General features: G+C 40.4%; 1 protein-coding gene across 1 annotated transcript in view; it reads left to right on the top strand.

Annotated features, from left to right (window-relative positions):
- tmem178bb (transmembrane protein 178Bb) overlaps positions 1 to 20,446 on the top strand; it is a 140,001-nt gene extending 119,555 nt beyond the window's left edge. The window contains exons 3-4 of the mRNA XM_085769991.1: positions 14,952 to 15,089; positions 20,190 to 20,446. Coding sequence (XP_085626117.1) covers positions 14,952 to 15,089; positions 20,190 to 20,440 — 389 coding nt within the window. The 3' untranslated portion in view covers positions 20,441 to 20,446. The remainder of the gene's footprint in view (positions 1 to 14,951; positions 15,090 to 20,189) is intronic.
- The last annotated feature ends 7,269 nt before the right edge of the window (positions 20,447 to 27,715 follow it).

Raw genomic sequence — 27,715 nt, 5'->3', positions numbered from 1 at the left:
TGGTTGGAAATTACTTGAATTGTTGAAGATTAGTATTAAGAAATTGAAAAGCTGAAGTCTACTCAGATATATTTAAAACTGATATAGCTTGAAAACATTGTTGAACCATTACTAATATAGATGAAACAATATCTGAAGAGTAAAAGTATTAAGACGGAGGCTATAAATGGTTGGAAATTACTTGAATTGTTAGAGATCATTAGGTGACATGAGCAGACCTGAAGCCTTTCACTTGGCATTACACCTGGTTCTCAAAATTAGATTTTCAGACCAGTCCAAATAAAAGAATTATTTCTGGTAATCTTAATAATTGTAAGAATTACTCTATACTCAAAACTCAAACTTGACCGACCTGATACACCTTTGAGGCAATGGCTTCACTTTACTTCCAAATAAAGTGGCTTTCAGGATCAGATAGTTGGCTGGTTTGTTTCAAGTCTGATTGTCACACTATGAATTCCCTGACCGTGTTCCAACATCATATCAAATTCTTACATAACATAACTGATATTTATGTATTGGCTATATATACTGTATATCAAATATTGGAATGGGACCCAAGTTGACTTTGTGAAAAGTAGTTGGACAAAATAGTTTTCACTTGCATCTCATCATCATCATCATCATCAGTGAATGGAGCTGTTGGCTCCGTTGTCAAGGAGTTGGCTCCGTTTCATACACAACAGTGTGTGATGACAACTGAGCCAACAGCTCCATTTGCTGAAGAAGACTGTGAGATGCAGTTGAAAGCTATTAAAACTATTAAAGTGATGCTACAAATAATTCATCCAGCTTTGGGTTCCTTCTTCTTCTTCTTACTACGTGTGAAGATTTTCACTGTAAAACAGACAGATGCTATTGACATATTTTGGAGCTTTATCACTGTGTGACACAGTGTTCAACCACATGTATATTTTTAACGGGTTATTTCATAAGGCCATTTCAAAGCAATGGACGGTTGATAGATTCAATCAAAGACCTTTTGGAAACATAGGATGAAAGAGTGAGCTGCAGTCCAGGAATAAGTTTGAAAACATACAATCACAGCTTGAAGATGGAGCCTCAGTGTTACAGCGTATTAGAAGCACTTTCGCTACCTTCTGCCATGTTTTGACTGACACAGAACAAACCTGTGTTGCTTACCACGCATAGATCTGTGAGACTGCTGCTGGTTGGAACCTTACGTGACTCAAACTAACCACAGTCATTTACCGCTGTAATAAACACTTATATTGGTGATTAAAATTTTAACAGTAATGCTTACCGTCAGGCATTTTTGCTATGATATAGTGTGAGGCTGTAACTGTTTGTTAGACTTGCACGCTCAGCATCGGGTTGAAGGTATAATATATAATATTTCTGCAGCTTACTAAGATAAACTAGATCTATGGTATATTTTAATATATTTTCAGCACTTTTCATCTATATGATGTTTCTCTGCCAGAAAGAAGATGTTTTATTCAGTTTTAAGCTTTTTAGCTTCTTGGATCTTGATAAGTTTTTTATTATATATCTTAACTGTGTGTCAGATTTCCGCCATCAGACGTCAGACCCTCACAGGATAGTGTCGGGAAAAACTTGAAACTGCTACTGGATTCAATCACAGGGTCTATTTGTTTTGAAGAGGAGGACACCTCTGGGGATAATTCAGCTATTGCATAATTGACAGTGCAATGACAGCAGCAGTAATGAAGGGAAATCACCAAACTTTGTCTTTTCAGTTTGTGTGTGTTGGATTTCCGCCTTAATGATTTTGTTTATTGGCATTTTTTCCTTTGCTCAGTGATTATTTAGCCACATGTAGACAATATGACATCATAGTCAGATATCCCCCAGGTCACAGACTGATGGCCCACTACAACAGTTCATTAGTATTTAAAAATATGCTCTGGAGTTGGAGCAGTGCATATTCTAACAGTGTGGAGGAGTATCCGAGGCAGCAAACCGCTGATTAACAGGCAACCTTGAGCTGTTGCAGACAAGACATTTTCATTTCCATCTATCTGACTGAGAAAATAACATTTCCACACAGGCACCAAAAGCCATTTCCCTTTTATGAAATAACGTTTCATTGGGCCATTGGTCCTGGAGCGAAGAACGTAATTAAAAGGGAATTGCAGCACAGAGCTGAACAATGGAACCTATTAAGCAGCAGAGAAAAGCAGATAGACAGCAGCCTGTCATATGCAGATACAGTAAACAAATGAGCACAGTTTTATCCACAGTTATTCACAGCGCAACGTTGACAATCAAGAGGATCGAGTGTGACGACGGTGGTCGCTCTCTGCATCTGCGCTTCTTAGTCTCCCTTCCTTCTTTTTTTTTTTCATTTCCATAGTTTATCTGGGCGTTTATTGTTCTACTGAACATGTCATTATTTCAGCCATTTAACGCTTCTCTCAGATGCAGCAAATGGAAACAGCTCCAACAGCTTTAATGCAAGAGAAGAACAATGACTGAAGTGACAGATGAGAGATGTAATTATCACTGTTTAACCCCAAAATGATCCGTATCAGTATCAGATTGAAACCTAAAGGTGGTCGTGGTTACAGTACTGCAAAAACAATGATTGGTTCTTGATGAGAACGGACAAAATCAAATGACAAAGGACCTTTAGTTTAGAGGAAGTGATGTTAATTCTGGCAAGGTAGAGATCTTCAACATCATAATCATCATCATCATCATCATTTTTATTGAATCTTCATCATCTTTATTGAATATCCCTTGAAGGGCAATTTGATTTGCAAGCAGACGTCATTCAGCCAGACAGTCATAGAAATAACAAGTCACAAGTGCACATTGTTCGACACATTCTAAGACAGTTTACAACAATAGTCCATGAAATGTTTAATAATACATTTCATAGAACATTATTAACCAAATAAATCAATTCAAAGCATCAAATTATTATACTATTGCCATCTATGAGATATAATTTCAGCCTTCTCACATTGTATTTTTCATCTGTTTTTCTCTCTGTCATTATTTTTTACAAGGCTTTGGCTTCTAAGCTTAATTCTTTGGTATAATTTGTAAGGGTTTAACAAAAGAAAAAAACTGCCAGACACGAGCCGTTCACTGCTATTAATGAACAAGTATTTAATGCCTCCTCCGCCAGTATGAGACAGTGACAGACGAGACTCTCCGCTGGACTACGCTGTAGATACCGAGCCAAACCGAAAACAAAGTGCCGACTGGCTTCAGCAAACAGCTGTCTCAGTGCTGCCGAGCAGAGAGAGGCGAGGTCCGCGGCATCAGGAGATTAACTTCAATAATGTGGAGCTACTATAATGCGTCTCTGTCTGTGGAGACGAGGCTGCGGTATCCGCTCGGACGGGAGTCAGCACTGCTGCATTGAGGCTTTTTACTTTATTGTCTGAATAAGGCCGAGAATATTCAGATACAGTATGAAAACTATTTGGTCTCATCAATCCTGGTTACATATTTGGATTCAGGCACAACTCTACACACAGACACACACACCTGTTTACAGATGGGAAACAAATTAATTAACAATACACAGGATGCATAACAATGAAGGGAAAACTTCAAAACCAAACAAATTCCCATCAGCCTCAGATTTGCTTTGTTTAGTGCTAATTAGCCTGTTTTAGTATGCTAACACACTAAACTATACTGGTAAACATATATCTAGTAAACATTAGCATATTTGCATTATGGCAATATTATTGTGCTGATGTTTGCATTTGCCATAAGGCCTATCTATGTATAGCCTCAGTGTAAATTAGCCTACTTGGAGAAGAAGGCATCTCACATAGCATTCAGCTGATGCTGAAGATAATGAGCTCTGAGACCAACGCTGATGCAGTATTGTGAAGATGTAAATACCTTTCTTTTTCCTTCACTTTTAATGTACAGAATCATCAGTTCAAATATTCAGCTCAATCACATTTCATTCATATTTACAAGCTTCAGAAACCAGCAAAACAAGCAAAGCAGCGCTGATTCCCTTTAAGAGGTTTTGATGCCAAATCATCAGTACATTCAATGGTTTCTTCTGTTCCTTTCATCTGCAGTGGTACATGGATAAAAAAAAAAACTAAATGTATTTTTCATAAAAGCATTCAAAGTTATGAATATGGTCACAAGAAGTCCACTGCAGACTATAGACTGACTCCTTTTGCGTTGATGCTCTCCACAATTCAACACCTTCCTGCAAAAAAAGGACAATGTAAATACAAAAAAATAACAAAAAACAATGTAGGTTAGGTTTGCTTTTAGTCTCATGGTAAACAAGCACATTTTCATAAACTGGAAGATATTGGTTTTCAAATGATGTCTCATAAATGCATTTTGGCCTCAGCTTACAAGCGTTTTTATTTGAGTATGCAAATGTATGCAAATTGCATTACAAAAAAAAATAGGATAGATGTTAGGATGTTACAAACCTAGGCACCAAATGATCTCCCACAGCTTAATGCAGTCACTTCACAGGCTGGTACAATCTATTGAAAAAGCTGGAAAAATGTCTATGACAATTTCCCAGAGCCCAGGGTGATGCCTTTACATGTTTGTCCAAGATGTTCAAAATACAAAAAAAAAACATTTACATATGATAATTTGTACAGAATCTGTTCCAGATTTGTTTATATATCCTTAAAGAATACCAGTACAACACGCAGATGGATATGCGTGATGTGACCTAAGGGATGTCCATCAATCACGCATTTGAAACTTCCATGGGAGTTGAAATGTAGTCAAATGCAGGGGCAGGGGATGACGTCTGACAGCTCCGAGCTCCAGCCGGTGCACAGGCCCCCCACGCGCCCCGGCGGAGCTCTCTGACTGCTGCGATCCTTCGTATCTGGGATCCGCAGACCAAGACAGTCGGGATGACAACTGCTGACATGCATCAAACTGTGCTCCGGGGTCTAAACAGATCTCTGAGTGAAGCAGCCGCATTAAAACGTGACAAAGCTCAGTCACCCGTAAACAGGAGCTTATACCTGTATGCAGATAAAGCAGGTCGGCTGTTGCACAGGAGTCGGCTGACGTAGGACATGCTGCGGTGATGAGTTAGAATTCTGTAACATGTGGCTGTGTCACATGAAGCTGTACCGTATAAACAGCCTTTGAATGTTGGAGGCAGTCAGGGTAAAGCCAACTACTTATTTACTCATCAAATACACAATCCCACAACTCCAAAATGCTCTTGTGGACAAGTTGTGGCCTGCACATTTGCCACACTATGAAAAAATCATTACGACACATGAAGCAAATACCCAGCAGCTGTGTCTGGAATGTAGTTCCATTTACGCATTTGCCTTGAAAACAACTCTGTCTCGTAGTGTTACATGATTATTTCATAGCGTGGTGAATGTGCAGGTCACAACTTCTCCACGAGAGCGTTTTGGAGTTGTTGGATTGTGTATTTGATGAGTTTTGGGGGACAGGGGACCTGTACCATTCACCTCCATTGTCTTCACTGAGCAGCTTGCGTCTCTGCCCCGCAGATCTCAAAACAACATGCACCGATAATTAAAGGTAATGAACCTACCACTACGACTATAGGGTATATGGCAATAGGCAAATTTGCCAAAATGTTGAACTATCCTTTTAATAGATGTTATTGAGGAATAGACTTAATACCATTCCCCTCACTATAATCTAATAGAAATGGACTGAAACTCAACAGGAAGAAAAAAACATGTAATAGTTGAGTTTGAATTCACAATGTCTGTTATTATGTTAATGATGCAAATGCAGCATTGGATAGACTGATTGTTTAGTGCTGTCGATGTCCAAGTGTCACATTATCTCCACCCCAGTGGGACTAATGAGGATTTTTACAGCGTAACTGACCGTGTCATGTATTTGCACTCCACCGAACGTGTTCGGCAAATTACGGTGATGATGATAATGGTAACCGGCATAGTCGAGGATATCACACAATATCCAGGCCTCTGCAGAGGTTTCATCTCCATGGCAAGAGAGTCGGGATTGTATTAGATTCAATAAAAATGTCTCAGAGGAGAGACCTTAAAGGGAATTTATTACATTTATTACCTGCCAGCAGGACTCATTTGGTCAGATAGCACAGAAAACCAAAAAATAAAAAAGAAATAAGCAAAGGGAGCATTAAATCCTACTCTCCAGGTTCCCTAGGCAAATAGGTGATGCTGATTATGAGGTGACAGAATTACTTCAGCTCTTTAAAAACCTAAAAGAATTAGTATGGTGTGTCAAATTTTGTCAAATTTCCAACTTTGTGCCAAAGTTAGAGCCGTCCAAGCACCAACAGCTCCACACAACCCATCATCAATGAAAATAAATACACAACTAATATGAAAAGGTGTTTATTTTCTAAAGGCATGAAAGACTTTAGGCGGTTAATCGCTTCAGCTAAATCACAATCATTTCGTCCGCGCCAATATTGTGATTATACATTTAGAATAATTGGATGTGGCCAAGCGTGTGCAATCTGAAGACTTTGTATCGCTACAGAATTTGGCCAGAGGAGTGCATTCGGTTAAAATCCTCCTCTGGCCTCCCTCCCAGACGCTGAGTGACAGCCCAGTCGGTGTGTCCGTCAGCCTCTTCCCCTCCCTGTGTGCTACAGCATGTCAGAGAAGGTGCTGACATCGGGGCTTAGAGACCTTTTGGCTCCAAAAAATCTCTTCATTTTCTTGGCTGTTGCAGTCACTCACTGTTGCTGTGTAGAGTCCAGACCCATGCAGTCCAAGTGTTTGGATAGTTTCCTGCTTCTCTGTGAGAGCCTTGTGTGAGATCTCCCTTTGAACAGGCAGCATGCAGACATTAGTGGGTTAAAATGAATTACACATACACGGATAAAGTCAAATATGATCATATTTATTGTCAGTGACAAGTTGAGGTCTCTGGCTCATAGACATTAGCAGCTGCTCTGTTATTTTCCCTGGTGATTATCCCTCAGGCCGTCGCTACAGCCTCCGTCTCTGCCTTTACTGTAGTCCAGTTCACCAAGAGGAGTCCAGCTTAGACTCAGACTGAGATTTGGTTATATACTTAGAAAGTTTTTTTTTTTAGATTTTTAGATTAGAACGTATTCTTGATGTTGCATTCACGTGAAATCGGGCAGACGTCAGACATGTAACAGGATAAACAAGCGTAAACAAGCGTCTATGTAAACAAGTGGTCCGCCAGCACGAGGCAAAACAATACAGGCGTGACAATATGTTGTCAGGGTGATGTCGTATTGTTTACCTGACCCACGTTTTACCGTCTTTCTCTCGTGGAGTAAAATGACATCCGGTTGGTTTGCCGACGGCCGTCTGCCTGACTGCACCTGAATGCAACATCGGTGCGTCCGTCCTTCCTCACACTACACAGTGGTGACAGTTTTAACAGGCCGAGCCGACAGCTCCGCTGAGTTTCCGTGGTTACCTACGGTCACACTGCCACTCAACGTAAAAAATAGCGATGCAACATGGCCGCCTCGGTTCGGTGCGTCGCCCACTTATGTATTTGTAACGACTTGTAACAACTCATTCTAAGGTACAAGAAAGCTTTCATTTGTGTGCGGGTGTGATTCGACTTTAGTGAAATACGTATTTATGAAAGCAATATTTGATTTTTACTAATAAAAAGCCAAATAAGTTACATACTGGGGCTTTAAGATCCTTTTTTTTTTCTTTTTCTTTTTTTACAGGGGGCACTTCTAATGTACACCACAGGGGGTTTTACTCCTCGGTTGTCCTCTAGTGTTTAAACTGGTACAGTCCCACAGTGACCTGCAGGGTCTGGCCGTTGATGGAGAACATGGTGAAGGCTGATCTGACCTGACAGGACGACTGTCAGGGTGCAGGCAGAGGGGAAAACATCGCTCAGCGTAGAGCAAACAGCTCACCCTGACCTACATCAGTGCCAACCAGCCTTTAGCCTTTTATTAAGCATATGATGCAAATTAAGATTTATGTTAACCTAGACCGCTTTGTATGAGTTGAATTAATCATAGAAAGAAAAAATGTAGTCTAACCTCTGGAGAGCATGGATTTCATAACCGTATAGATAGATTATGATATGTTGTATGGGCAAATTGATATTTTAGCCTGAGAGCATTGTAAGAGCAAAGGTCAGGGAGGTCACAAAGAATATCTTCGTACCATCAATATCCACAGCATGCTGTAAAATCATTATATGGATCACACATGGGTAGAAAAAAAATTATTTTATAAAAAAAAAGTGTAATGTAATAGAAGGAACACTGCAGTTAGAAGAAAGTGAAATCTAAAGCAAAACTACATGACATATGAGAAGAAAGCTCAGTGTGGCTGTAGTGAGGATGAGTTCGTACTGCCTTACTCTATAGGTCAGGTGTCACTATGGTTACAGAGTGTGAGTGACAGGTCTCCTAACTGGAACTTCTACACGAGCTCCTTCATCATGAAGCCGTGTGCAGACATCAGCACGTGTCTGAAACGACTCCAAGGCCGTCAGTAGGAAAAATGCCTCAGTCTTTGAAACGCTGTTCTGTTTGTTTCCTAGAGTCTGTCTGTTTGTCTACACACACCCACACACACTGAAATCACTCATCATACAAAGTCACCCATGTTCCCTAATAAATATTTCATTTGTATTTTCACAGAACATCTGTAACATGTGGCTGTCGCATGAAGCTGTAACATATAAACAACATTCAAACGTTGTAGCCAGTCAGGGTGAAGCCTGTTAAAGGACAATTCCGGGCAAATTCAACTCGCGGCTGTATTTTCCTAACATCTTAGGTCTAAAAGACCTTTTCAGTTTAATTGCTCCTGTTTTGCGGTAGTTGTGTCTGTCCCCGCATCGCCACGGCAGCGATGAATGGGAGTGGATTGAAGTTCCGCTGCTTAGGCTGTTTACATACCTCAAAGCCGCAATTTTTTCCCACAGACAGCGTCAGATGGCTACTCAAACATGCACCGAGAAGTTCGTTTACTTCAAGCAAGTCAAGAGTTTATTGTTAGGAAAATACAGCCCCAAGTTGAATTTGCCCGGAATTGTCCTTTAAACTACTTACTTAAATATTTATAGGGTGCTGTTATGTAACATGTTTTATGTAAAATCTCAATCTGTAAATAATGGCAACTAACAAAACACTATATGTAGTCATTTTAAGACATGGAGTAGAAATGTAACATAGTTACTGAATAAAATGATAATACTATTGGCTACAATGAACTCAAAAATGTACTTGATAAAAGTTTTTGAGTTTTACAGACGTATGTATTGAGAAATACCATAGTCTCCGCTATAGTGACGAGTTACTCAAATATAGAAATGGATTGAAACTCCCCCCCCAAAAAAATCATGTAATAGTTGAGAATAAAATATTCTGGATCAGCACATCAGAGCTGTATAACACAACTCAACTCAATAACTGCAAAAACACAAAATGTTCATTTACCGTCTGCAGATCGAACTCTTCAATAATGTGCATAAAGACGCTCCACATTTGAAGTGTGAGGAATTGGACAGACATGACAGTAATGTGTTGTCACATTAGCGTCTGTTCGACATTCACACTTTTTCACTTCCCCATCATTTCTTCCCCTAGTGCTTCTCAGGGAGGAAGACGCATCTCTGTGATCTTCATGCTCACAGCGGGACGTCTGTGTTCAACACACCGACACATCACACACACTCCTTCTACAGCATCCCCTCTCTCGCTTTTATTCTCAGCTTTGATTCTCACTTTATTGATTATTGACACAGACATTCCTGAAATCCTGATTTTTGTTGTTTGTTTGTTTGGTTTAACCATTCAAGAACATGATTTCTAGTTCTGTGACTTAAAGGAGACATATTCTGCCCCCTTTCCACAAAATCAAAATAGTTCCCATGTGTCTTAAAGACATGTCTGTGACATGCTTTGGTCAAAATCCCCCAAGGATCAAACATCACAGCTCTTTTCATCCTCTCAAAACAGCCCTGTTCAGAACGGCTGGTTTCAGTGCCTGTCCCTTTAAATGCAAATGAACCACTGCTTGCCCCGCCCCTTCGGTCCCAGGTAGAGGTGGTTTTATGCAAACTCGAAACCTAGTTGCATCACTGGAAGACAACTGAGGGAACCACGTGGATTTCAACCTAGGGAGTCGCACATTACGGATTTTGTTGTCAATTCTCACATTTTGGGGGACAAACACAAGAGCCTTCAAAAAGTGATATTTCCATAATATGTCCCCTTTAATCAACTAATACAGTGTAAAATATATCATTTTTCTAAGGTTTATTTTAACCGTGGGTATGTACCTGTACTCAAGGGGCAGTTTTGATGGTTTCCACAGAGCAGAACAGAGACTTTACCCTATCTTTATCTCTCTGTCTTACTCAGCTCACACTTTCACGGCAGCACAGTTTGCTGCCTCCATCAGCGCGGCCTCCTGCTGCCAAACTGTGAAACCCATTCACTGTAAATGGTCAATTCCATGACGCAGTTTGCTCGTTTCTTACATCAGGTCAATCATCTAGGCTTTAAAGGATGATTGACTTTATCTCACAGCGTCGTACAAATGGATCTAAATGACCATATACTTTTATTACAGTTCACATTAAACTGTAAAACTACATTTAAAGCTGCGTTGGGGTTTTCTTTTCTTTCTTTTGACGACCTATGGGGGCTTTAAAACCAACACTGCAGCTCGTCACAGTTCATCAAGTGACTCTTTGACATTATACGTATTCATATTATGAAGATTAAGCAATTTTCAACGGCCTTCATTTACAAAAGGCTGAACGACCTCTGCATTATCTAAAAGCGAAATATTAAACTGATTACATCTAAATGTAGACCTATATTTAATCTTAAGCAACTGAAAAGATGTTTAATGATAGAAAAAATAACATGTAATATTGTGATAAGATATCTACAGACTTTTAATCTGAAAAACAAACAAACTAGTGTGTTCTTTGTATCTGCAATTAAGCAGAATTCAGTAGATTGATGTAAAACTCTTTCCTGCTGACTCTGATGTCCCTGGCTGTGGTTGATAATATTTGTCATCCGCTGCTGTAGCTGCTGGGTGTGAGTGTGTGAACAGCTCATTAACAGTAACCATAAAGGAGCATGTACAACATGTACAACATGAGGAGGTGCTTTGCCTTTTTGTTGTTCCTCATTTATTCTCTCGGGCCAAATGTTTTGACCTTTCTCGCTCCACCACATGGTGTCCTCCACCCGAGCCCTGTGCCAGCCCCCAGCCTCCCCTCCTCCTCCTCCTCCTCCCCCTCCCCCACCATCCTCCTCCTGGCAGAGCAGCTCACCCATGACATTCTAATCTACTTGTGGAGGGGAGTCTTGTGGGTTTTTCGCTTGGAGCTCTTCATCTTCCTCCCCACTTGTTCATATTTCAGCTGCTCTCTGCAGCTAATCATTGTCACTGTCATTACCCTCCCGCCGAGCACACTGCTGTCCTCGTGGCTGAGCTTGGCCTTGCCCGCTCTTCTCTGTTCCTTCTTTGTGTTCGCCCCTCACAGTCGCCTCTTGCACAATGGGCCACATTTACAAAAACCGCACCGATACAAAAGACGGCGAAGACGCGTTGAAGTCGTCTGACTTCACCTGTCCTCCATCAGTGAGCGGGTTTCTTCTCCAACTGAACTATAGGTCAGACTGTTGAGATTTTAAACCACTGGCTGGTTTCCTCAGACACAGTGGGACAATATTTCCCTTCATAATAACACTGAATATTACTTTGTACAAGAATGCTGCTTATAAAATGAGCTCATGGACTCTTCATAAGAATAAGAATGACTTTATTAATCTCCAAAGGGAAATTAATTTGTGTGTCTGTCAGCTCATAGAACATATTACAAATTAGAATAATAATCTATTGTTTAATTATTCCTGAAAAGGTGAATCACTATTCAGAGATCAGAAACTCAATCAGAATCATATACGTATATATTCATATAAAAAACCACATGAATTTCACATGTGATTCATTCATTTTCCACATGGTAACATGTTTTACACGTGCGCTATAGAGCACATATGCATGTGCAAAACACATGTGTTACCATATAGAGCACATGTTATCACATGTGGAAAATGGGTTCACATGGGAATTCACATGTGATTCACCTAAAATTGGGCCAAAACCACATGTTTCCCATGTGCAAATAACATGATTCTCATGTGCAAAATTTTTCACATGTGAAAAATCACGTGAAGTTCATATTTTTCTGTATTCTAACATGAGAATATAAAGAAAATGTACAAAACATATACAATGTAGGCACGTTAGTATGTGGAGGGGCAGAACAGGTGATTGTTCATGTTCATGAGTTTTCAGTGGACGAATTCCAGATTTATTCTACATTTTTGTTATGTTAAATGTTAAACTGATACCACGCTCAACTTATAACTGTATTTGAACTTGAGGTGAAAAAGTAAAGTAACTTATCAAAAAGTAAACGTATAAAGCGTTCAGATCCCTCCTATTGTTGCGCATTGTGCTGTAGATTGAACTGGATTGAATGGCTCAGAGTCTTTGCTGTGTGACTGTCAACCTGCCAGAGGAAGCTCAGCAGCTCTCCATCAATCAGGCTTTTATAGTGAAAGACTGACTCTGACTGACTGAGGAATGACTATGGATGAATTAATGAATGTCTGGTGAACACCAGGCAGCGCTCATCACTTGGCTAATGCCTCTCTACAGCGGAGTGGAGATTTGGCAGCGTCATGCTCACGGGGCTTCTCAGGGAAGCAGCAGGAACATGGAGGACTGGTCGGGGTGGAGGGGAAGATGAATGCAGCCAAATACAGAGAAGGACTGTAAGACAGTCTGATCCAAGTAGCAGACTGGGATGATTGTTGACCTTTTAGCAGGATGGTGACCTGAAGCAAACAGCTGATAACTCTAGAGCAGCTTTGGGACAAGTCTCTGACTGTCCTCGAGGTGAAGTTAGAGAAGTTATCCGCTCAGAGACGCTTTAGTCTGACAGAGGTTGACTCAAATCCTAATCTAAAGTACTAAATTCAGGTTCTGAATACTTTTGTAAAGACTTTTAAGACTTAAAGACTGTAAAAAATATTTGTGTATGACCAATTTTTTAAGTTTTTGATTTGAATAAATTTGCAAAATATCAAAAAAGAAAAGAAAAGATGCTTGACTTTGTCATTTTCAGTGTAGATGAATGAGCCAAAAGCAACTGTACCTATTCAAAATGAAATACAAAATAATACAGTGATTTAAAGTTGCAAGAATATAGTTTGTGTATTTCAAGCAGCATAGCTGAAATATTAAAACCATCATGTGAATATAGGAGAATATCTGAATATTCAGTCTTGAATATAAAAAATCTTGGATTGGACATATTACCAAGAATAACTTCCACTTGTGAGTATAGCACAGTGTATGGTTGGTTTTGGAGTATTTGTATTATTATTTTATTGTGTATTTAAGTTCCTTTTTTTCTTTGGACATTTATATTTATTAATTTGTGTTGTTGTTTTGTTGTTATGTCTTGGTCGTGGGTTGATGGACATGGGTTCTGCATGGTTTAGGGCAGGAGTTTGGAGTCCTAGTGGTTAGATGTATGTGTTATTATGTCTGGAAATAAATAAAGATATTGTTGGGGGAAAAATAACTTCATGTCTTAATGCAAAGTTCTAAATAAAGTCTGTCTGTCAGACTCAGAAGCAGGTGTCAGACTAAACAGATTCAACAGTTGGTTGAGTGTCAAAGTGAGCAGGAGAGGAGATGGTACAGGGATGGTCAGGCAGCAGTGGATGGAGATCTGATGAGGACAGGGGTGACGAGCCGGGGTATACAGAACCTTTATAGAGCAACATGTTGTTAAAGCCCCAGTGTGTAACTTTTGGCTTTTTATTAGCAAAAATCAAATCTGTCTTTCATAAATACGTATTTCACTGAAGTGGAATTACACCCGCATACAAATGAAAGCTTTCTGGTACCTTAGAATGAGTTGTTACAAGTCGTTACAAATACATAAGTGGGCGACGCACCGAACCGAGGCGGCCATGTTGCATCGCCATTTTTTATGTTCAGTGGCAGCGTGACCGTAGGTAACCATGAAAACTCAGCGGAGCTGTGGGCTCGGCCTGTTAAAACTGTCACCACTGTGTAGTGTGAGGAAGGACGGAGGCACTGGTGTTGCATTCAGGTGCAGTCAGGCAGACGGCCGTCGGCAAACCAACCGGATGTCATTTTACTCAACGAGAGAAAGACGGTAAAACGTGGGTCAGGTGGCGAGTATTGTTTATCCTGTTACATGCAGCGTCTGTTGTCTGTCTGACGTCTGCCCGATTTCACGTGAATGCAACATCAAGAATACGTTCCGATATGCAACCGCACCGCTAGATGGGGGGAATTCCTACACATTATACCTTTAAAGTGATGAGGAGAAATGGTAGGAACGAGAACTGTAAAGCCAGATACACACACACACACACACACACACACACATCAGGGAGAACCATGAAAGCTACAGTAAATCAAACACTGTGCATTTACTTAAAGACGTTACGTGTTCACCATGAAGAGTTTGTGCTGTAAACAGAACGGTCTGGAACATCTGAGCACTGAACAGCCTGCCACGCTCAGGCTGAGGCCCAGGAGTTCACCGCTACTAATGAGACTGTGTATTAAAAGGGGTGGGGGGTGTGTGTGGGGGTGCGTTCCTCATTGTGATTCATTATCCCTGTCACATCTGCAACAGGTTCAAGTCGTTTTAAAGGCTTATAGTCAACACAGAGTCACACGGGGCTGAAAGCAGCTGCTGCAGATTCACATTGTCAGCTGTGTGGCACATCTGGCCACATCCAAGTATCAGAAGATGTTTGTCTTGCATATTTAAAATAAGATATTATGGAGGAGCTTGTTTTTTATGATCTTATGTGTGTAAAAGTGCATCTTATTAATATATGTGTCCTCGGTTTCCTTTTTAGATCAGTGTTTGTTTGTCGTTCTAACCATCCTCTCTCTCCTCTCCCTGTGTGTTTTCCTCAGACTTGCGGCGGATGACGGCAGGCTTCATGGGCATGGCCGTGGCCATCATCCTCTTCGGCTGGATCATCGGCGTTCTCGGCTGCTGCTGGGACCGAGGCCTTATGCAGTATGTGGCTGGTCTCCTCTTCCTCATGGGAGGTGAGTCACACACACACACACACACACACACACACTGATGATGTTACGGTTTATGGCATAAGCCACTCAGCAGGTTTTAAGCATGTGGAGGAATAGTGTCAAATGCACACAGTTAACATGCAGCATAGAAAGATAGAAGATTTTGAGTTCACTGAATCCAATTAATTCATGCTCATTGCATAATGAACATGACTGAAATGCAAATATATGGCTATACACACTACCTGTCAAAGGTTTGGACACACCTTCTCACTCAATGGTCTTTCTTTAAATGACTTTCTTTCATTGTAGATTCATACTTAAGACATCAAAACTATGGAGGAAACACTATGGAATCACATGGTAAACACAAAAGTGTTAATTAAAACAAAGGTCTAAACACAAAAGTGTTACAAAAGTCTAATCTGTCACCTGACCTAAATCCAGCTGAGATGGTTTGGGATGAGTCGGACCACCAGAGCTCAGCACCTCTGGGAACTCCTTCAAGACTGTTGGAAAACCAGTTCAGGTGACGACCTCATGAAGATGATGACAGAATGTCAGGAGTGTGAAAAAAGCTGTTATCATAGCAAAAGGTTGCTACTTAAAAAAACATCTAAAATCTAAAACACATACTGCTTTGTTTAACACTGTTTTGTTTACTACATCAATCCATAGTGTTCCTTCATAGTTGTGATGTCTTCAGTGTGAATCTACAATGTAGAAAGTCATAAAAATAAAGAAAAATCATTGAATGACTGGTAGTTTATATTTAACTATAAACAGAGTGACAAATTAAAGGAAACATGACTGTAAAGTGTTTTATTAGGGTGTTTTACTGGGCTTATGATCCACATCATTTTCATACTCATGTAAAAATGTACAGTTGTGAGACACCTGGAAACAAAAAAGCATTAAAACTCACAAGATTGAAGCATTATCATATGAAAATGATTACTTTAAATCAAAGCAGTGAAGCTAGATGTTTCCCTCTGTTTTATGTCTTACTCCCAGGAAGAAAAACTGTGTGTTGACAAAATATAGAACTACTGTCGATAAATACTAAAAATGTATTCATCTAAAGTCCCATTTCATATGTTAAACCACTATAGATAGATGTCAAACAGAAAACCCTGCAAACAGCAGTGTTTATATTTGTGTTCTCATCCGTGCTGATGCTGGTTTAGACTGATGAAAGTGGACTGTATGAGTGTGCATATTCTGCCCCTGCATCCCCCAAGCACACACACACACACAACCCTGCATGTCCCACTTTCTGGCAGTGGACATTGGGTAGTAACACACACACACATACACAGTGATGTGATGTGTTGTGCGCTGCACAGCTCTTGCTTGGCAGGAGACGACTGCACACTCAATTATGATCAGTCTTGGATTAGTGCTGTGCCCTACAGTTGTATAATGAACAGGCAATTAAAAAGTCAATTATGTTGCTTGGTAATAAAGGCACAAGAAACAGGCTGGGTCAGTCTGCAGTGGCCAAATCATAGAGAAGCAGCCCACGGGGTCACAGAGCTCCAAAAAAACCAGGCCAAATTTAGAGTCTGCATCACACACACACTGCTTCTACTACACAATCCAGAGGAAAAGATTCATTCAGATGAGATAATGTGGACTGAATATTAAAAAAATACTGCAAATAGTCAAGGTAAGGGATGTCAGTGATTTGGAGGTACATCCTCTCCTCTCCTGGGTTTTCTCCCCGAGGTTGTGCTTTGGTCCGTGAAACTGGACTGCGGCCATTTTTTCCCCTGAAAAAAGAAACAAACATTTAATTCAAAGGCTGTTCGGGGAAAGATCCTGCAGAGAGGATGGAGAGAGAGAGAGAGAGAGAGACACATTTCTCCAATAAATGGACCACAATGCAATGCAGACACGGCAGAGTGATGAAGTGGGGGGGATTATATCAGGCAGCCCGGGCTGTGGAAGTAAAAGTCCTCTTCATTTTATGCAGACGCGCTCATCAGGCAATGATCCACTGGAGTGTTTCCAACAGTCTGATGGACTTTAAAACCTGAGTAGTTGAATCATCAGTCTATAAAAAGGGAGAAATTCTGTAAAATATGTTTTAAAGGACACATAGTGTAATGGCATCAGGAGCAGAGTTTTTACTGTTCTGTTCTCAAGCTCTTTGTTTTATTCTGTGCACAGCTAACTAAACCTCCGTCACAGTGCAGCATCATGAATGGCTTCAGTAGAACTGACTGAAGTGTTTGTTGTTGGAACAACGACATATACATTTGCATTTTGAGCAATATATCACATGAGCTAGTGCCATAGGTCGTCCAATCTTAAAGGGGCAGTTCAACATTTTAGCAAATTCGCCTATTGTCATAATCCCAGTAGGTTCATTATCTTTAATTATCGGTGCATGTTGTTTTGAGAGTGAATGGTACAGGTCCTCTGTCCCTCAGAACTCATATAATACACAGAAATACACAATCCAACACCAAAATGCTCTTGTGGAGAAGTCGTGACCTGCACATTTGCCACGCTATGAAATAATCATGTATAATTAATGATTGAACATTAAGACACATGAAGCAAATACTCAAAACTTGCGCTTTCACTCCGCCCAGCTGCCATGTCTGGAATGTAGTTCCGGCTATGCATTTGCCTCGAAACCAACTCCAACTTGTAATGTTACATGATTATTTCATAGCGTGGTGAATGTGCAGGTCACAACTTCTCCACGAGAGCATTTTGGAGTTGTTGGATTGTGTATTTGATGAGTTTGATGAGGGACAAGGGACCTGTACCATTCACCTCCATTGTGTTCGCTGAGCAGCTCACATTTCTGCCCCGCTGATCTCAAAACAACATGCACCGATAATTAAAGGTAATTAACCTACCCCTATTACTATAAGGATAATGGCAATAGGCAAATTTGCCAAAATTGAACTATCCCTTTAAGGTCACATACTGTAGAACTGACTCTTATGGTTGTACCAGGGACTAACAGGCCAAAACACAACCTGAGTGCCCTGTTTGTCAGCTCAGGTGAACTCAGCCAGTCTTCTCCCACTCTCTGGTGTCTGACCTTTTAATCAGCTCATATTACATAAGACTTCGCCTTCAAAAAGCTTTAAAAAGAGAAAAAATCTGAAGTGTCACCCTGTGACAGTGACACCAGTTAGTTTCAAGCGTAGCCTGACCTTTAAGATTATGGTCTCGGTTAAATACAGGAAAGGTCAGCGCTGACTAAAGCGTGCAGGATGAGACTTGTTCAGCGTTTAACCAAACTGTGCTTCTCTCCTCGGCCGTCATTAGTGTCATGGTCGTCATTAACACCTAGCAATTAATGATGTGTGCACACCTATGCATCACCATGACAAATCCTCTGCAGTGCAGGGACGTCGTACATTCCTGGATGGGAATAGGAACAGTCCAAGCAACAAGCAACTTATAAATATATTTCTCTGAACCTGTCACCTTTGTGGTGAAGGAGCTGCACAAGTGATCACATAGACAATATTATGTGGACACTAGTTTAATGTTTAAGGACTCCTTGTGTTACAATGGGACAGTGGAAATGTTCTTTAATCTTGATTGTCCCCAATGGGCAATTTGGTTTACAATAGCCGTTGGCACAATCAAACACATTGAATAAAACACTGAATGAATTAGTGAAATAAGTAAGAAAACATAAAATACAATGAACACACAAGGGCAATCTCTACAGCTGAAGGACAGCCTCCTTCCAATAGCCAAAGCTCTGTGTGTAAAGGATGCTGAGGGTCTGCCAGGATGGAATTAGTCCTTCAAATACATAGTGGACCCTGCACAAATTTATTGGATAATGATAAATATTAATTTCTACAAGCAAAACAAATTAGTGAGATGAAATGGTATACAGTTGTGCTCATGAATTTACATACCCTGGCAGATGTTCTTTAATGAAAACATGGAGTGATCAAAATACATTTATCTCATTTTTAATGGGATATCAACAGAATGCCTCAAATTTCCACTTTTATGAGGGTTTGAAAACTGTTGATTGGCATTGTCAAATCTTTGTATATCTTTTTATATCCTTTTCCTGTTTTTTAAAGTTGAACAACCTTCTCCTGTCTGTGTCAGTTTGTGTGTATATTATCAGGCCAAAACTTTGAGGGTGTGTAAACTTTTGCTCAGGGCAATCATTATGATTTAAATAGAGCAAACACAATTGTGTGGCTTTGCTGAACCACTAATTCTGAATGAAAGATTTTTTTTTGCATAATCAATTAATCAATTTTCTGAAATATGGCCAATATTTCACAAGTTCTGTCAGAGTATGTTAACTTATGAGCACAGCTGTATAAAGTATGTTATGATGGACACTGTCAGGATTTGACCTTGGTTGCTCTTTCACTATGTTAACCCCTTAAAGGGATAGTTCAACATTTTGGCAAATTGGCCCACTGTCATAATCCCTATAGTTTTAGGAGTAGGTTTGTTACCTTTAATTGTTGGCGAAAGCTGTTTTTAGAACGGCAGAGCAGAGCCGTGAGCTGCTCAGAGCTACGCTACGGAGGCTAATGGGATTTCTTGGTTTTCTCATCAAACTCATCAAATACACAATCCAACAACTCCAAAACGCTCTCGTGGACAAGTTGTGACCTGCACATTCACCACACTATATGAGATAATAACGGACCGTTAGGAGACGGAGTTCTTTTCGAGGCAAATGCAGAGACTGCTTGCTGAAAAACTGCCCCTGACGGGATCAGCGGTTTTGTATTAATTTACCTCAAAAACAACTCTTTCTCATAACGTTCTGTTATTATCTCATAGCGTGATGAATGTGCAGGTCACAACTTGTCCACCAGAGCGTTTTGGAGTTGTTGGATTGTGTATTTGATGAGTTTGATGAGAAAACCAAGAAATCCCATTAGCCTCTGTAGCGTAGCTCTGAGCAGCTCACGGCTCTGCTCCGCCATTCTAAAAATAGCTTGTACCAACAATTAAAGGCAATAGGCCAATTTGCCAAAATGTTGAACTATCTCTTTAACACCTACTGGCCTGTCGGTTGTAGCTGGGCCCGTGGACGGGCGAGTGGGTGTTAAAGTTAATAATGATGGCTTTCTTCTTCAACATCTTGTGTCTCTGTGGTTGCAGGAACCTTCTGCATCATTTCCCTCTGCACCTGCGTCGCCGGCATCAACTTTGAGCTCTCCCGTTACCCCCGGTACCTGTACGGCCTGCCAGACGACATCGGCCATGGCTATGGCTGGTCCATGTTCTGCGCCTGGGGAGGCCTGGGCCTCACCCTCATCGCCGGCTTCTTCTGCACCCTGGCCCCCTCCGTCCAGCCCATACCCCGATCCACCTGCCCCAAGTCCCGACAGGAGAACGGCACCGTCTGCTAAAGAAGACCGCCTGAAGCCACAAAACCAAGACGGATAGAAACAGAAAAAAAAACTGTTCCATGTGTTCATCCATCCGCTCATCTCCAGTCTCTCCTGGTTCCAGACTTTTTTTCTTTTCTTTTCTTTTTTTTTTAAGTTTGTGTGTGTTTTAAAATGAGTGTCTTGATGATCTGCTATCATGAAAATAACAGAAAAAAACTGAAGAACTAAAAGAAATATTATCAAAAATTTGAAGTTGTGCTTGTTTTGTTGTTGTGGAGCAGACGATGAAAAATGGACCATGACCAAGTTTTCTAAGAGGAAACAGGCAGAGACACCGAAGGACTTAGATTTTGGATGGTGAGCGGTTGTTGCCCAAAAAAAAAAAAAGGCTCTAAAGCCTTTGAAGGTGAAAGATGATGGCGTGCGATGCTTATTGCTTATCCTAACTGGTCTAACTGTGACTGTGGAGAAGTGACTGACTCGGCAGTGTTGGAATCAGATCGTTGGAGTCCAGTGGAGATCTTGTGGAGGTTTCTCATGGATCCGTCCTGTTGGGGGATCATTCACAAGGAACTCGAACCTTCAAACATGAAACCATGTGACCATGCTGGGGGCTGGAGTACATGTCTAGTGGCCATCTATTAACTCTCAGTATTCCAGCTGCTGTTGTGTTGTTGGGACAACGTGCGGGTGTGATGTTAGCCAGGAGATCCAGGACCTCCACTGTTGTACATTACTGTACAGAATATACCAGAAGAAGAGACAACCAGGAACTTGTCATGTCGGACCATTTTCATTCTTGTGTAGGTGCATTCCAAACCGTCTGATGACCCCCATTAGCCGTTATAGCATTTTATACATGCATTCCTCTTTTATTCGAAGTGTATTTTCCTTTTTACTGAACCCTTCATGTCGTGGACGTTCAGAGCAAATGTCGTGTTTGTTTGACTTTTTTTTTTTCCATTCTAGTCATAGAGATAAATGTGTGAGCGTGAATGTGCGTATGCGTGGGGAGGGTTTATTTTGCAGTCTCTAAAGAAAAACAGTTGTAAAAAATAAAACAATCAAAAAAAAAAAAATCAAGATTATAATAATGACAAAGCGGAGCCCTGCCTTAGGGATGTATAAAGGCAGGAGCTTTGATGAACAGACAGATGTAATGGGGGGAGATGCAGTATCCTGTTTAACCCAAATGACTTCTGCCTTGTCATCTTTTCTGGAGATTCCCAGCAGACGTGGCACATAAGAAGAGTCAGCAGCATGTCAGCTCTCTGCTCCGCTGCCCTGAGTGACTATATGGAAGATTTAAGTAGTTGCATCTGATGAGAACACACACTCTCTGGCTTTTCTTCCTGCAGATCTGTGAAGCTCCACTCTCTCTCAGACTACATGGCTTTTTTTCTTTTCTTTTTCTTTTTTTTTTTTTACCACCTACAGCCGGGCTTTCTGCTGAGCCTCCTCTCTCCAACCTCTTTAATCTCTGTTACCCTCCACGCTGTGACTGTACCACTGAGGTTTTTACGTTAAAAAAGATGTCACAAAGAGGAAATCGAAGAGGTTCTGTATCTACAAGATTCCTCCAGGTCTCAGCTGCCAATCAGATGTCAGATATTTAAACATAAACTAGCATGGTCACCAACATTTCTATACACATTAGGCATGATGATCAGGTGCAGAATTTGAGTCTGAGCTTCAAGCTCCATGATGACAGTATGAAATACTGTAAGGTAGTGACATCACACCCATTGTGAACATTAAAACCGTTCATACAGGATAATCAATCAAAGTTTAAAACTGATTCAAGATTATTCTAGTTCAATACAACTTGGGACTCATTTTTGTATTCCAGTTTCTTGACGATCCTGCTTAATGTTATCGTGGGATAAGTTAGTTTGTACACATCTGGATATGCTACCTGGGGTCTGTTTCACAAAGCAGGTTTAGTGAAAACTCTGAGTCTGTTAACCCTGAAATGAGGCAAACTCTGGGTTTTCCATTTCAGAAAGGAAGGTAACTCAAACCAGGGAAAGAGGAGCAACTCCAGCCCGTTTCACAAAGAGAGGTAACTGAAGCTTGGAGTCAGTTACTATGGCAACACACTCCGTGAACCTAACCTGGTCAGGAGCAGGTTTTCTCCAACTAACCCTGAGTTTCTCCTGATTCTGATTCTGCGTCAGCATTCATACGTCACTCCACCGTGAGAAGTGGGAGGGGCAAGCCTTTTTTGTGCTGGTTGCCATGGTGAATCATATTATCATTGTTCCACTGATGAGGGCTTTTCATCTCCCTGTAACTCAGGGTCAAGTTACCTCAGAGTTGATTGAACTATCACTTGTTCTGAAACCCAAAACTCTGAGTTTCCTATGTCAGAGTAGATCAACTCAGAGTTCAGGATCAGAGTTTGTTGAACCTGCTTTGTGAAACGAACCCCAGTACTATGGAACTGATTCTGGTTCAGCCCAGAGGGTGTCAGCCTTTGGATCCAAGTGGGAGATACTGTATGTAAATGTATGGGTTTATCTACTGCCTTTATTCTGATTCACTCCAGTTCACAATACTTAGATATGTGTCATCAGAACTACTTGTCTTGACTTGACTCGGTCCAACGGGTTCAGACCCCACTCACCCCCACACCCTTCACCCAATGTGGGATTAGTGGAGGCTGTCACCATTTCTCTAACTTCCCAAAACCAAAAAAATCCAACATTCACACTCACCTCAAATCCAGGGCCGTCGTATAGGGGAGAAAGGTGATGATAATTCTAGGGGCCCAGCGCCCATAGGGCCCACAAAAACCCCAGTAGTCTAATCTTTGTATGACTGAATCATTCTGCATAAGACCCTGAATAATATTCATAGTAATGCTGCATTAGCATCAAAACAAAGTAGGCTAAATAAAAAATGATAATACATATGTAGTCTAAGAAAAGAAGTGGAAAAGTCAGGGGCCCACTTTCTTTCAGGGGGCCCAGAATTCCTAGCAACGGCCCTGCTCAAATCACATGATATCAGAACTGGTTCAGACAACATGTTCATTTAAATTTAAAAAAAAAAAAGTGTTTCTATTATTACCCAAGCCTTGCAATTGGATAACAAATAAACACTGCATCCACAGTTGTAAAATGTGAATTGGAGTTGAGCAGAAAGTCATTTCAGGCAAGATGCTTTGTTCTTGTCAGATAACATCTGTACCAGCCGACAGTGCTTGGACTGGGACTGGATCAGATAATCTACATTAACTGTTGGATTGTTGTGCAGCCTGTCTGATCATCTGATTGTTCATGTTTCCTGACTTGTCGGCCTTTGTCGTATCAATGCCGCCGTGTTCCCAGATCTCAGAAATGAACTCCCAGAGCACCATTCCGTCGTGACGTGTCGGATACAGCTGCAAAAATAAGATCCAGGGTGATAAAACCGGAATGATCCTTTAATAACAGGAACTCCTGGCTATACACATATTCTAGTGCCCTCGATGGGTTACAGTTACATCACACATGTCATACTTATCAATCAACATATCGCTTTATCATTTATGGTTTGCTATGGAATTGGCTGTATCCAAATAACACTATTATAGAATATACTGTAGGTAGAAATTAATTCTGTCATGTTACAGACAAAAAAAGTAGTTTTATCTCCATATTGAAATCACAGTGACACAGTCTTGTCTTTGTGGGATGTAAAGAAAACTACCAAGGGAAGTGAGGAAGAGATTAGACGTCTTTTATCGCACCTTCTTGAGTTAGCGACTGCACCCTCAAAGGGTTCAATGGAAACCAATCATCCCTCTGAACCCGGCCAGACACTTACAACCAGAGACCAAGGTAATGAATGAGTCAGTGCTTTTAATAAAAATGTAATTATAATGTTATCTGGAGACATCAAACATTGCCGTTCTGCTGATCAGAGCATTCGTTTCTCATTATATCGGGATAATCGTGTTCTATTCGAGTCTGTTTTTTTTTCTTTTTTATCATGGAGTGACTCCTGTGAGGCCTCAGAGTGACGGGTCGTCAGCTATGTGGGTACTGTAGGCCACCGCATAATCTTTTAATACAATAACCTCATATAATGTCATAATAAAGTTACCATCATAAATTAACTGTTGAATTTGGCGGTTCCTGAGAAATTTCAAATCGTGACCTGTGATGACAAGTCTTGAAAAATAAAGATTAAAAAAAAAAAGGATATGGAATAATTATGTTGTCATCGCAACATTATGAAACAAGAAATGATCTGTAACTGTAACTGCTGTTGGATTTAATTGATTTATGCCACTGTTTACTCCACAACACACTTCTATTTACATCAGTGTTATGATATGCAGACATATGATTTCCACACAACCCATGGCTCATCTATTAAGCATTCAGGTGCAGTGAGGCCAGAGCTTTTTGCTCACATATTTTCTCAGAGACAGATTGTTTGTTTGGACACATGCAAATCAACCTGAAACTACTTTAACTCTCCTGGACATGAAGAGCTGTGCTATTCAAAGCCTTCTCAGCAAAGAGCTAGACGAGGCACAAAGAGGAAATATCAAGCCATGCATAAAAGCACAACCAGCTTCATGTACAGTAAGATGGTGCTCCTGATCATACTTTGAATATATAAACTCAGCCCATACACATATCTGAAAGACCCACCTCAATTAAGCCTGACTGGTCCTGCTGTGTTTTAGACCTGGACCTGACCCGAGACCTCAAGTCATGTACTAATACACTGACTCATGCCTCTGGCTGACATCCACGGTCTGGATGTGAAAGTGCCATAATGTAATTAGGCCCTGTCTGGCATTAGCAGCTAACTAATTATAGATTATAAACAAATTCCCATTCAAATTTGTGTTAATAGTCAAAAGGGAGTTTCAGCCAGGAAACATGTATAGAGCTGAAATAATGTTTTTTGTTTTTTTTTTAGCCCCTTGAGAAGTCGATTTGGCATTTTGCATTTTGTTCATGTTTGTTTCCCCCCTGAGCTGAAGTTAATGACTGGAGCTGTTGATTTAAAAGAAAAATAACCATCTATTAAAACTTCACTAATGTTGATCATTTTTAATTTCCTTGAAATCTTGAAATGAAAACCTCTCCTCCAGTAACACTCATGTCTATTAGTTACAACTGTGGAGGCCTTTTTCATGCATTACCATTTCACTGAGTGAATTAAAATGAGACGAGACAGTATTAGCAGCTTGTTCATGTACATGCACCAACATATATATGTACATATTCACACACGTACAAACACACAGAAACTATCATTTGTATACTGTATATATATGCATACATACACACATAGATACATACATACATAGACATATCGCATAGGCAGCAGAAGTCTACTTTAACACCAACCATGCTATGACCTGTCAGAGGTCCAAGAGGCTCTTCGAACTATCCGAGCGAGCGTGAGGCAGTGTTACCGCGTTCACTGACAAATAGAAATACTGTTCACGTGTAGTCAAATTCGCTGTCACAACCATTAAAAAGCTGAGTTAGCAGGGAAGCACACGGGCAAGGGCTTATAGTATGTCAGAATATGGACATCTAGAAATAGCTCAGACCGACAGACTGAACCATGACTCACCCAGCAGCGGCAAGACTTCTCTCCCAGGCAACTAATAAGGCCAACAGCTTTGACAGAGCGAACTGAAAACCTCATCGTTTCTGAGCTATACCGCACCAGGAGAGGACAGACAGACAGACAGACGGACAGACTGACAGACTGACAGACTGGAGCTGAAGAGGTTTTTAGGACAGAGATACTGCAACTTCCATATGTGGACAGATATTTCTAACAAGAACTGATCTATCAACCTTTAACATCAGTAATGTGTCTGTTGAGTAAAACATAAAATAGGAGAAAAAAAGGAAATGTTCAACTGTGGAATGTAAAATCACAACAAAATAAATCTCATCGGTGTGTTTACTAATGCTTGTTGGTTGTCGTCAATGTTGGAATGTGTGAGGTAAGAGAGAGAGAGAGACAATGCAGGAGATTTAGAGAGTTGGTGAGGTGAATGAACTGTAGATAAATGACGCTCAAGTATCATCCCAGAGTGGTTTACATGGCAACAAGATAAGTTTTCTGCAGTACCACTATGGGCATTGATAGGTAACCTTCAGATGCACAATGAGTAAGGGTTCTCAAACAACTTAAAAGGTTAAACTGGGTGATTCTCTGAATTCGGTGCAGTCTGCATCCTTCAGGTTTCAAATAAAGTAAAATACTTTTTGCATTTAAAGCCATACATTGATGGATCCATGTGTCGTTGGATTATAGAACACAAAAAAACAATTAAAATCTGTTTAGGAGTAGATGACAGCCAAATTTGCATGTCCCCATTGACCAGAATCACTTTTTCATTGAATTTAAAACAAATAAAAATTGCAACAAAAAAAAAACAACAACTTTTTTTTGGTTAATATAATAATATTCCTGACTACTTTAACCAAAACAATACAACAATCTGAAGATCTTATTTAATCTGTCATTCCTGAAGTTGCACTTAGCATCTTATATCTTGTCACTTTCCGATACCGAGTCACTGTAGCATCAAAGAGGTGGCACTGCCAAGAGGGTGTATTGAACCTCTTGTAATACTATTATGGATATAACCAGCTGTTAATAGGCTACTAATGATGGCTATGTAGCAGTAGCAGAACTCATTACCTCCTTCAAGCCAATTGCTATCAACTGACAATAAGAGACAAGACATTAAACAGAAAGATGTATTACCAATGTCTCTGTAACATACAGTGCCATGTAAAAGTATTTGCCCTCTTTCTAATTCTTATTTTACTTTTTACTGCATATTTCACACTTAGTTTTCACCCAAGTAAATATAAAATGCAATTTTTAAATGATTATTTTATTTATTATGGGAAAAAGGCCATCCAAACCTACCTGGCCCTATGTGAAAGTAATTTTGTCCGAATTTTAAACTAGCTTATGAGCTATTGTTCAAGTTTTTAGTAAAATAAGCTTCCTGCCAAGATAGTTTTAGTCATGACGGCATTTACATGTCGCAAGGTTATGCATATACTGTAGCGAAGCCACTTCTTAAGGGCAGGCACGATGCTACAGTTGCATGCAGCTAACTGGTTAGCATGTGAACTTACAAATACGTTATCAATGTTAAAACTAACAAACCTTTTTAGATCCCCACACACATTAAAGTTGGCATTGGCCGCCCACTAAAAGCTGCAACATGCCACCTAATGAAGTCAATTAGCATCTATATACCAGGGTTGAGATCAATAGCTTGATCGGCCAATTAACAAAGAGGACAAG

This window comes from Trachurus japonicus, chromosome 23 (assembly GCF_045865225.1).
Source record: "Trachurus japonicus isolate A0001 chromosome 23, Traja_1.0".
NCBI classification, from domain to species: Eukaryota; Metazoa; Chordata; class Actinopteri; order Carangiformes; family Carangidae; genus Trachurus; species Trachurus japonicus.
Note: the sequence above shows the minus strand (reverse complement) of the source record. Positions and strands in the feature narration are given on the sequence as shown.